This window comes from Brachycentrus maculatus, unplaced genomic scaffold (genome assembly GCF_059751285.1).
Source record: "Brachycentrus maculatus isolate JH-2025_06_01 unplaced genomic scaffold, ASM5975128v1 h1tg000909l, whole genome shotgun sequence".
Taxonomy (NCBI): Eukaryota; Metazoa; Arthropoda; class Insecta; order Trichoptera; family Brachycentridae; genus Brachycentrus; species Brachycentrus maculatus.
Window position 1 is genome coordinate 1 of NW_028281634.1, and position 13,185 is coordinate 13,185.

Sequence of the window (13,185 nt, forward strand, 5' to 3'; positions counted from 1 at the left end):
CTATTTTCGTCAATACTAACATATTTAAATGTTTAAATGTCGATAGTGGGTAATGTTGGTAAAACAGAAATCTTCAATCTTCATTTACCGACGTGCTGCTATTGGTTAGTTAGCAGTACGGATTTGTGCCGCATTTTGTTTGACGTTTGATCGTACTTGACAGTTCATCTAGGATCTATATTCTAGATACGTAAAATTAAAGGAGGAAAACTATATACAGGTATGTAAAATCATAACTTCCATTGATATATGTATAAATTTAATATAAATGAAGCGATATGCGATGTACTGGTGTCGTCTACAGTATTTTGCCACTAGTTTATTGTAGGTTATGTATCATTCCGGTTTGTTTTGATGCATTTTGTATTATGTAACTGCACTTTTAGTTTCAAAATATATATCATAACGTTATAAAATTTGGTTGCGTCGCGCAAGTAAAATATTTTAATTGGTTTTGCAATTGTGTATCAGGAATACATGTAATAAAAATCTGATATTTTATGAAACTACGCCCATTTCATATATATAATCTAAGAAATCAAGATTCATATTTTATTTTAAACAATGAATCACCATGAAATATAACATATTTTATTTTTACATTGTACTTTTTTCGTATCAGATAAAAACATACATAAATAATTTCCTAAACAAACCATAACCTAAAAACAAGGAAAGGATATATCAATTAATTATGATTCATTGAAGTTGTACACTCATACACACACACACACACACACACACACACAACACACACACACACACACACACACACACACACACACACACACACACACAATTTCCCAGTGAAACACTCATGTTATTTACTGTTTCGGCATTCACTTTGTTGCCAGACATGATTAAATTATAAATAAAACTCTTGTTTATTACAACTTGAGTATTATATACATATTTTAACGACTAGTTTCGGAAGCTATGTACAGATGCTTCCATCTACGGGTTTGAATACAAAGTTTATAATATATTATTAGATTAAAACCAATATTTTTAGCTTTTCCACTTTATTTTTATTTGACCAGCTACCGGGTTTCGTCGTTACCGATATCATCAGACCAGTCTGATGATGTCGGTAACGACGAAACCCGGTCGCTGGTCAAATAAAAATAAAGTGGAAAAGCTAAAAATATTGGTTTTAATCTAATAATATATTGAAAATGCAATTCCATCACGAAGTGTCAGTGGATAATATAAATCTATTACAAAGTTTATATTATTTACTGTCAAAATGCAACCGTATTTAATGTAGAGCCCTATGAATCATTGTCAATGGCGTGCATTCCATATGAGCAGTGGAATGGAATAAATATGGAGAACTGTGATAATAATACATAATAAATAATAATAATAATAATAATACATTTCAAATATAACGTTTCTACCTCTCTAATAAAGTAGATACTTGTGTTTAGAGAGGGAGTTCGTTTTACATTTTTTTTATAAACAAACTAAATAAGACAAAGTAAATGAAAATGAAAATGAAAAATATACAAAGTAAATAAAAAATAAGAAAAATATTCTTTGGTATGAGTCCTACATGTTTTATTTTTTTTTATTTTAGTTTTAAGTTCATATATAACTAACTAACTAACTAACTAACCATCACGCCGCTTCCCCGCAGGGGTAGGCAGAGAGAATAGAGCGCCACACCACTCTGTCCTTGCAAACATTCTTCGCGTCTTCCACGTTCATGCATCTCCTCATACATACCCGCCGATTGTTACGACTCCTAACCTGACCACTTTCAAGTATTTGGCATACCTGATCGTGCCATGTTTTTCTCGGTCTTCCTCTGCTTCTTTTCCCACTAACATTCGCCTCATAAATTTGTTTTACCGTTCTTTCCTCACTCATTCGTTCTACATGTCCAAACCATCTCAACACACCTTTCTTAATTTTATCGATAATGCTTATCTCAGCTTTGTACTCCTTCCTTATTTCACTATTCGCACATCTATCATACATCGTTTTGTCGCACATTCTTCTGAGAGATCGCATTTCAACTGCATTCAGTCTACTTTCATCCTTCTTTTGCCAACTCCATGTTTCACTTCCATACATTAGAGTTGGAACCAGGACTCCGTTGTGCACTGCCAGTTTAGCTTCCGCTGATAGGTTTTTATTTGCTATAACTGATTTCAGTGCACCATTCACTTTGTTCCCAGCATAATATGTTGAATGACTGAGTTTTAACGTAATACTAAAATATAGGATTTCATTCGTTTTTATTTCGTGTTTATTCATAATTTATTGGCCATTTCGGTATACCAATATCACCCTTCACTTAAACCCCAAGCGCTCGCAGGTGGCTGCCTTCATAATTACCAATAACAACTTTAGAGGGGAGGGTTTTTTTATATAGGGTGTTTTCGTAGAGGTATACAAATTAAAATTTCCCCCAGTAAACTTATGGTGGCACCCGCCATGTGGCGTGTTGCGCCATCTTGATGAAACTGCAGCTTTCTCACATCAATGCCATTCAACTGAGGTACGAAGAAGTCAATAATCATGTATATTTTTTGGCATCTCAACATAGATGAAGACGAATATGGAAGTCTGGGCATTTTCGGGGCTTACGACCGTCATTGCCTGGTTTAAGTGATCACTTTACACACGTGTAACATTCACCAATTCTATCTATGATTTTTAACCACACTACTCAAATTCTTGGAACTTCTATATACATCGTAAGCCCCGTAAATGCCCAGACCTCCATATTCTTCTTGATCCATGTTGAGATGTCAAAAATTAATATAAAAAATAATTCCTTATTGGAGATAATCCAGATTTGTGAACAAGTATTTGGAAACACTCAAAATGTTGTAAGTTCAACTTAAATTAAAAATGTATCATGGTTCTCTAGCGCTCTTCATTGACCGTGATATTCTGGCCGGCATCGTCTTTAAAAAATATGGGCTAATGATTCCACCTGCTAATAAAGCACACCAAACAGCGACTTTTAATGTATGTCAGGGCGTCTCGACAAAGGCTACTGGGTTTTATCCACTCTGAATTCGGCAATTCTGCTTATCAACATAGCCATTTAACCAAAAATGTGCCTCATCGGTGAACATTTTGCGTTGAAAAAGAGGATCAAGCTGAATATTGTTTTCGGCCCATTCACTGAACATACGACGCGCATAATAGTCATTCAGACTATTCATGGTGAAATGGCAAAACGCACTGACAACAAATAAACTGTCAAATTGACAGTCTGTAGAAAAAATGTTGCCAGTTTGAAAACCAGACCTCTAAAAAGAACATCCTATATGTAAGACATTTAAAATATATTATTATAACCCAACCATTGCGTACCCTTAGAACGACAAGGATTAACTAAAAACATTTGGTAAAATGAGTCATTATCTTCAAATTGGTAAATTTCCAATTATAAAGCGGGCGGGTTGTGGTCCCGTGATTACTGTCTCGGACTCTTGAGTCAGAGTTTCTGAGTTCGAACCCACTCTGTCACAATTTGAAGTCTTGACAGGCGCCGTGGCATAGTCGTGTAGACGCTCGAGTGCGAAACTGGCGTTGTGGGTTCGATTCCCCCCGATTCCACAATGAATTAAATAAATTTTTAGTTTTTATTAGTCTGGGTGTTAGTAATGTATTTTTCATGGCTACCTTACCTTTCCTAACTGTCCTACCTGCAGACAAGCTTCTAAATAGAGACTTTGCTTTTTTAAAAAACCTGTATATATGCAATGGTCTTAGACCCTTCTGCACACAAGATTTAATGCAATATGGATGTTTAATAATGGGCCGAATGGTGTACGTTACAAAAGTGTATAAAGTGATCGCTTAAGCCAGCCAAATGCCAGGTCAAAAGCCCTGGGACGCTCAGACTTTCATCTTCTTAAAAATACATAAAAAATGGAAGTACGATACACGTTTCATATCAAGTTGAGACACCTTTAAATACAGTAGAACCTCTCATATCGAGCACCTCTCATAATGAGTAATTCACATAACCAGCACCTCTCATAACGAGCACCTCTCATAACGAGTAATTCACATAACCAGCACCTCTCATAACGAGCACCTCTCATAACGAGTAATTCACATAACCAGCACCTCTCATAACGAGCACCTCTCATAACGAGTAATTCACATTACCAGCACCTCTCATAACGAGCACCTCTCATAACAAGCACCTCTCATAACGAGCACCTCTCATATCGAGCACCTCTCATAATGAGTAATTCACATAACCAGCACCTCTCATAACGAGCACCTCTCATAACGAGTAATTCACATAACCAGCACCTCTCATAACGAGCACCTCTCATAACGAGTAATTCACATAACCAGCACCTCTCATAACGAGCACCTCTCATAACGAGCACCTCTCATAACGAGTAATTCACATTACCAGCACCTCTCATAACGAGCACCTCTCATAACAAGCACCTCTCATAACGAGCACCTCTCATAACGAGCACCTCTTATAACGAATAATTCGCATAACGAGCAATAAAATATGTGGAAAAATTGCTCCCGTAACGAGCGACATATTGCATAACGAGAAAGGGCAGGTCCCTTTTTTACGACATTCACCTGTGAACCGGGACTTGCGCCCCAGTAAAACAAAAAAAAAATGCTTCGCTTAACGAGTAAGATTCTGGAACGGATTATGCTCGTTATGAGAGGTTCCACTGTATATACATTTTGTTTTATGAATCTATATTCGAGTGTTAGTCCTTCGAATCGGATGTTCGAATGGAGTATGCTGCGTTATGTAATATATACACAAAAATATTTCGTTTTTACTGCTGCGTTTTGTGATATGTTGGTTTTTGTACAAGTCGTCAAATTCGTTGATAAATTATGATTTTCGTTCGGCAGCAGCCATAAAAATATTGGTAGTACCTACCTGCCGGGTGCCGGATAAGTTAATGCATATTCAAATAGGTCTTCCATAATAAACTACCCTTGAACTGGGTACCTACCCTCGCGCTGAAAGCTTCAGATTGAAGGCGCCCAAAACTCCTATACATAATTCAACTTCAAGCCTCCGTCTTTACCCAAGGAAAGACTTCATTCAAACATTTTGGGTGTGTAAAAATCCTTGTTCACAAATCTGGGTTTCTCCAGGAGTTTTTTTATATTTTTTTAAATTTAATATGGTGACAATGTTTTTACAATGTAAATTAATTTTCTAAACATTTCTAACAATCTTAAAATTAAGAATGCAGCTCTCTCCAAAAAAGAGACTGAGCTCTTGTGCTTGGAGTTATTTTTACATGTTGACTATTCAACGACAAGCCTACGTCTTTACCTAAAGAAATACTTTTTTTATTCACAAAATTTCTTTATTGAGTTTTTTCTTCACATAGGAGTTATTTAACATGTAACCTCTCAGCATAGATGAAGAAAAAAAAATAAAAAGGTCTCTGCTTATAAATAAAACCTTTCTCAATCCAACATAGATGGCTGTTTTGAACTCAAATGTACTGTGTCATGAGATTATTGATATTTCTAGGAGTTCCAAAAATAAGATTTGTGTGGCTGTCCATAATGGGTAGAGTGGTGAATGTGTAAAGTGATCACGTAACCAGCCTAAGACAGGTGATAAGTCTTGTATTTACCCAGACTTATCAGACTTATCTTCATTATTTTTAAAAAATATATTCAATAAGGCTTTCCTATAGAAAAAGGAATAGGAATATTTTTTTTAACATAGTGATATTTCACAAAAATCGTTTATTAAAAGTTAAAGTGATCTCTTAACCGGCCTATGACAGGTCATAAGCCCGGTGCGTATCCAGACTTCCATATTCTTCTTCTTCTATGTTAAAATATAAAAAAACGTAAATATAACATGTAAGTTAAAAAATCCAGAAAAACAAGTACTTGCACACAATCAAAATGTTAGAAAAATATTTATCAGATCCTTCTTTCCTGTATTCTACTACTCCCGTCTCATATATCGTGTGTATACTGGCAAAAAACGTTAACTCCGAAATCCCTGATTGAAACATCCCTGTTCTCTAAAACTTTTAGCCTAAATAAATACCCGCTATTAAACTTGACTTGAATTCACTTGTAAAATCACATAAATATGACATTTCAAACTACTTTATAATAAAAATGATAATAATAAATTTGGTGAATTTATACAGCGCCATTTTCGTAAAATACTACCTCAAGGGCGCTTGCAATGCATCATTAAGTCAAAATTGCATATTTTTGAGTTAACGTTTTTTGCCAGTACACCCACGATATACATATTTCTCTCCGTCTTCTCGGGTTGTGTTAAGACTATTGATGTGTCTACGGCGATAACTAGCTTTATGGGTAATTAGTTGTGCTTAGCGGGACTTTATATAGAAATTTACGGGCTTTTATCTATGGGGGCACATCAATAACCGAGACAACTAACCAAAAGCGATGATCAGCTTATCCCATGGATGCATATAAACTGGTTTGTTCGATTTTATGTATGTAATGTGATTATGTATTGTGCGTTTCTATTTGAAAAAAACTTGATGGTGGTTTTACTAACTTGTATTTATTTAGATTGGCCGTGTCAGGGGCATTGAAAGCTATTAAATATAAACACATGTCGCTCACTCCTTTCAAGAACGTCATAAATCAAAAATCGTCAATTTTCAGTTGTGCATATTTTCGGAATGCCCAAAAAATGTACTATACCCAGCAAATGAGGCATATTTTTATCTTAATATTTGCACGCCACAGAGCAAAAAGTGTTGTTTTTGCATTTTGAAGAAAAGTTATTGTTTAATAATTTTTTTTAAATATACTAAATATTTTTCAAATGGAGAAAAAACCTTCAGGTTTAACCTAAAAAGATCTGTTTCACAGTAAAAAGTTCAATAAGTGTCTTGATATTTATTTTTAATACATTGTGTTATATTTTTAAACTTTAAAAAAGTTCTCCTGAAAAATCAAGCTTTTTGATTTATGACGTTCTTGAAAGGAGTAAGCGATGTGTATGTATGCATACCCCCTTCATTTTTTAAAAATTATCATGGTCTATTCAGATATGAAATTTTATCCCTATACGATGATTCGACCCTGCGCCGACAAGGTCTCAAAGATTTTCCAACGAAGAGGAATTCTCCTCTTCTAGAAATTGTAGTAATTCAAAATGTTTTGTTATTCTGAAGTGGCAAAATAATATTGCAGCTAATTGCATTTGAATAACAACAAAGCGAATGGATGCCGCCAGCTTGTTTTACTCTAACGTAACTTACAACATTTTGAGTGTGTCCAAATACTAACGTAACTTGTATGACAATGTTCCTATACAAGTCAGCACGGGCTACTGTATTTCAAATGGACTGTTCAGTTTGCTGTGCAATATTTTAAAGCGATACGATAAAAATTAGGCCCCATGGATTAAAAAATAATCATGTTGAAAAATAAGAGACAGTCCATTAAATATAAATGTGTCGTGTGTGTATGCTCATGTGTGTGGATGTGTAACTAACTAACTAACCACTAACTAACCATCACGCCGTTTCCCCGCAGGGGTAGGCAGAGAGAATCGAACGCCACACCACCTGGTTGTGCCAGGTTTTCCTAGGTCTTCCTCTGTGGGTGTGTACGAGGATTAAAGCAGGAATGAAGACGGAAGAAAAAGACCATGTCAAAATTAATATTTTTCTTATAAATTTGGTGGGAATCGATCCTTCGAGTTTACAAATTTTAAATACAAAGTTTTTCGCGATCATAGATAAAAACTATTACTAATGCTTTCAAAGTCCCTATCACTGTCAGCGGGACATGTAAGTCAATACTAACTGGTGTGTACAATCAACATTAAAATGGGTATATGCATATTTGAAAGGAAATAAGTAGCAGTTTGCCATGTTTTTATGGACAACAAAGTAAAACACCCTGACAAATAAACCACCAACACCACACGACATGAAAACACTCATAGAACCACAATATTTAATAACGCAGAAACAAATAATAAGGAAAGAAAATAACTGTTGGTCAAAAGAACTTCGATTATTATGCAATAAAGCTCTTTAACGTACTCTTGTTATCCGTAAGTTCGTTAAATAAGGGAACTATTTACAAAGGAGGTATTAACGGTTGGATAATGGGGTGGATAGAAACGACATAGATAGTGTCATTCGTTCGTATCTTGCCTTAATCCCCATACCCACCCACCTACCCATACACACACACACACGCACACACACACACATACACATATATATATATATATATATATATATATATATATATATATATATATATATATATATATATATATATATATATATATATATATATATATATATATATACATATATATAATATATATATATATATATATATATATATATATATATATATATATATATATATATATATATATATATATATATATATATATATATATATATATATATATATATATATATATATACACATATATATATAAATATATTATATATATATATTATATATATATATATATATATATATATATATATATATATATATATATATATATATATATATATATATATATATATATATATGTAAATATAAAACATAACCTCACCTAAGCATAAAATATTGATGCAATTTTTTTTGTGGGGAGATCCAATTTTAGATTTCTTTCTTTGCCTCAATATGATTCATACTATATTTAAGTTTTGTACCGACATGTTCTTGGTGGAACTGCATTTAATATTATAAAACATTTTGTTTTCTACTTTTTTTTATTTGACCGGGTTTCGTCGTTACCAGCATCATCATAATTGTAATGAAGAAACGAGTTTTTGTTTATTTTCATATTTAAGAAAACACTGATTTTTTTTCTCGTCAAGATATTTTTAATATGCGGGATTGTCATCACGTAATTCCAAAGGGGTTGTATAAGTCAAATCGATGTTTCCATTCATGAGCCAAGTTATCATTGATCCACAGACAAAATGGATGCAGACTTCTCTCCTTCGTCTCGCACTTGGCTTCTGCTTGACTCTATTGCTCAGATGACCTGGTTTCTTTTACCAATACACCCCGAAACGCTCGGCCGTAAATTATATCAACTGACCTTTCTTCGCGTATTATGAACGTTCATTCTTCTTTACACTGTAAAATCTCGTAATGTTTTATTAGAAAAACCGTAAAAAACGTTTGTTGCAAATTATTTTTATATGTATTATTACAATTATTAAATTTAATTATGAAGAGGTAATATTTATACGAATATATATGAAATCTGGTAAAATGTATGATACCATATAAAATTTTCCTTAAGATTAAGATTGTTGAATTTATATTTTTATACATTGCTTATGGTAGTTAAAAAATTCCGTTTATTTTATATACCACATTTAAATCATATTTTTATCAATGATTATCAAAAATTTGTGTCATTTATTTGTTTAAAAGTAATCATTTTAAGTATTATAACGTTTGTTTTTATTATTTATGGCAGTTGTAAATTAAAACACGATTGGTGAATATCTATATTTTGTTGTAGTGATATTTACTAAGTAAAACTCAAATTTAAAACAGATAGATATTACCACAAAGTGACTGTCGACACAATTAATGAAATCTTATTTTTCGCTTATGCATTCAGTTTATATTGTTTTATAATGTTTTCTTACGTTGAAAGTAAACACGCGGTTAAAATTTGGTAAAATACGTTTTTCGTTCAAACAATCGTCTCAAAGTCGTCGATTAATCGAAACAACCAAATCCGTCTTATCTCGAGAGGTTTTCGAAACGGATTTATTAGAATTACGCGAAGTAGAGTGATGGAGCGACGCGAAATTGGGATAGATAATTCGGAACGGGACTTACTTGGGCGAATGACGTCGAGGATTCTACTTGTCTGTCGGCGCGCTTCCTGCGTGCATTACCAGGATCGCAGGATGCAGGATGCAGGGTGCACTTGTCAGCAGTCGCGGAGCACTAGCCAGGGCGGGCGGACCTTCTGCTGGCGGACTCGGGTCTGGCGGCGGCGCACGCGCGACCGGGCGGAGGGCCGGAGCGGCGCCGCGCGACGACTGCGCGAACCTCTCCTAACGATTGGGAAATACCTCGCGAAGGTTGCGTTTGTATCGACGTCCCGTCCCGACTCTGAAATGACTCTATCGATTGTTTAGGCGTCGACGTTCTAGCCAAGTTTCGCCGGAAAACACCGGTCCGCAGACGGCTGGGAAGGCTGACATGTAAGCGGGATAGTTTCCCCGAATCCAGTCGACGCGATCGGTGCGCATCCCCCACAAGCCGACATTACTTCTCGAGCTTTCGTCTTGTAAACAATGTGAGTATGTGTACTGGCTTTCCCGGCGAGAGAACTGTACTTTACGCATTTACTATTTTGTGGGTTTTCGATTTACTTTATTTCGGTCAATGATTTTATCGAATTTGAATAAGTGTCCGTATGTAATAGTTTTTTGTCATTCGTTATTTTTTACTGCTTATGTGCGAGTGTTAAACATTTTTGGTTCGAAGAAAGCAACGAGTTACGAAATAAACATCGACGTATGATGTAATATTATCTTCCGCGTTAAAGAGTTACCAAAATAATGTATTGTATTCTTGTAGCGAACCTAAAAAATAAATAACCGCAGTTTCTGTATTTCTATTCGCCAAGAGTTCGATCGGGAGTCTGGCGAGGTTGTTGACCTAACGCGATTGTCCTCGTTTCAGCGGAAGCATGTCGATGGACGACGTGGAGCTGAAGACCGTCCTGCTGCAGTCGCCGGAGACGCGCGTGATCGGGGGCGCGGCGGGCGGCGCGGAGGGCGGCGCGGCGGGCGTTGTGGAGGAGTACGTGCACACGGAGCGCGGCCGCCTGCTCGTGGCCGTGCAGGGCGCGCGCAACAAGCACGCCATCGTGACCTACCACGACCTCGGCCTCAACTACGTGTCCGGCTTCCAGGCCTTCTTCAACTACGCGCACATGCGCAGCCTGCTGGAGCGCTTCTGCGTGTACCACGTGAACGCGCCCGGGCAGGAGGAGGGCGCGGCCGCGCTGCCCGACGACTACGAGTACCCGAGCATGGACGAGCTGGCCGCGCAGCTGGACTTCGTGGCGGGCCACTTCGGCATCAAGACGTTCGTCGGCTTCGGCGTCGGCTGCGGCGCCAACATCCTGGCGCGCTACGCGCTGCTGCACCCCGAGCGGCTGGACGCGCTGTGCCTCGTGAACTGCGTGTCCACGCAGGCCGGCTGGATCGAGTGGGGCTACCAGAAGCTGAACGCGCGCCACCTGCGCGCGCGCGGCATGACGCAGGGCGTGCTGGACTACCTCATGTGGTACCACTTCGGCAGCGGCACGGAGGAGCGCAACCACGACCTGGCGCAGGTGTACAAGACCTACTTCTCGGAGCGCATCAACCCGGCCAACCTGTCGCTGCTCATCGACGCGTACGTGCGGCGCGCCGACCTGGACATCGCGCGCGAGAGCGCCACGCTGCGGGTGGCCGTGCTCAACGCGACGGGCGCGCTCAGTCCGCACGTGGAGGACACGGTGACGCTCAACGGGCGCCTGGACCCCGCCACCTCGGCCTGGCTCAAGCTCTCGGACTGCGGCATGGTGCTCGAGGAGCAGCCCGCCAAGCTGGCCGAGGCCTTCCGCCTCTTCCTGCAGGGCCAGGGCTACTGCGTCAACGAGTGACTCTCTCCCCGCCGCTTCCTTCCTTCGATCCCTTCCCGGACCCGGGAGTATTGTTACTATCGTCGACTTTTGTAGGTGTCGAGCGAATGTTGAGCACTTGAAATATTTTTTAAATATGTACCTACCTCTACTCGCAATAAGTAGATGATGTACACACCGCATAACGTGCTACGTGATGTGATCGGAATTTAAATGCTAAATGCGATATTAAATAATAAATTGATGTATTTTCGTTATATTTATATAACACTAGGCGTTATAAGCTTGTGGAACATCGGTTTATTCGACCAAAGAACTAATGGAGAACTCTTACACGAATAACTTTAATGATTATCAACGATTTTTTACTTATTTATTTCATTATACTTCAATGTTGATTATTAATTGACTGATCAAATCAGAAGTATATACGTTGATATAATTTTCGAGCGTTTCCTTATATGTGAAAATTGATGCGAAAGAATTCTTACCTTTAGTCGAAGCTATTTACTTCACAAATTTCTCAACAGGTGGCGGTTCCATCTGCCTGTTCCAACTGAACTACAAAGGCAGTGGTTAAGATACTGTGCATATATACAACTTCTAGAATTCATGGCTACATGGATGTACAATAGGTAGAACGGTGTTTTAATCAAAAAATTCAATTACGTTAAATGTTACCGGGGTTTTAAGCAAAATTAGTTGAGGGTTATCAAATATCCTGGCTAAACATCATAACATTAATATATACAAGGTGAAAGTTCCATCATTGGCTGGTTTAAGTGACACCTTTATAGACTATGTAATATTTACCATTCCACTCATGGAATTGACACATTATTGAAATTTCAAATGTGTGCATGTGTGTTTCTTTAATAAATGACTTCACAGTTGACATCTATGGTTAAAAATGTGTGTTAACAATGACCTTTTTATGTTTGAGATTCCATCGAGTTATTTCACATATTAGGAACCGCCTGAATATGTCGTTTTAAATTTATTATTTTAATTTTAATTAAGACCACATGTATATCTGAGATTTTGATAATATATGTATATATATAAATATATATTTAAATATATATATAAATATGTATATTTATATATATATATATATATATATATATATATATATATATATATATATATATATATATATATATATATATATATATATATATATATATATATATATATATATATATATATATATATATATATATATATATATATATATATATATATATATATATATATATATATATATATATATATATATATATATATATATATATATATATATATATATATATATATATATATATATATATATATATATATATATATATATATATATATATATATATATATATATATATATATATATATATATATATATATATATATATATATATATATATATATATATATATATATATATATATATATATATATATATATATATATATATATATGTAACAAAATAAGTTCTATAAACCATGCATAGTTTAGGTTAATTCAAACTCGAAGCTCGCTTTAATGAGCTTTCAATATTGTGAAAT

At 36.0% G+C, this 13,185-nt stretch overlaps 1 protein-coding gene across 2 annotated transcripts; it reads left to right on the top strand.

Moving 5' to 3' along the window:
- The first annotated feature begins 132 nt into the window (after positions 1 to 132).
- LOC148299882 (protein NDRG3-like) lies at positions 133 to 11,795 on the top strand. Of its 2 annotated transcripts, none has more exons than XM_088275539.1 (2): positions 133 to 220; positions 10,675 to 11,795. In XM_088275539.1, exon 2 carries the CDS (start codon positions 10,682 to 10,684, stop codon positions 11,642 to 11,644), a length of 963 nt encoding a protein of 320 aa, XP_088131665.1. In that variant the 5' UTR covers positions 133 to 220; positions 10,675 to 10,681; the 3' UTR covers positions 11,645 to 11,795. The 2 variants fall into 2 exon arrangements, with proteins under 2 accessions (XP_088131665.1, XP_088131666.1); XM_088275540.1 differs by lacking the exon at positions 133 to 220 and adding an exon at positions 9,858 to 10,285.
- Positions 11,796 to 13,185: the final 1,390 nt, after the last annotated feature.

What these genes read in the sequence shown, in the direction of transcription:
- LOC148299882 (XM_088275539.1), top strand. Translation starts at nt 10,682, where the DNA reads ATGTCGATGGACGACGTGGAGCTGAAGACCGTCCTGCTGCAGTCGCCG.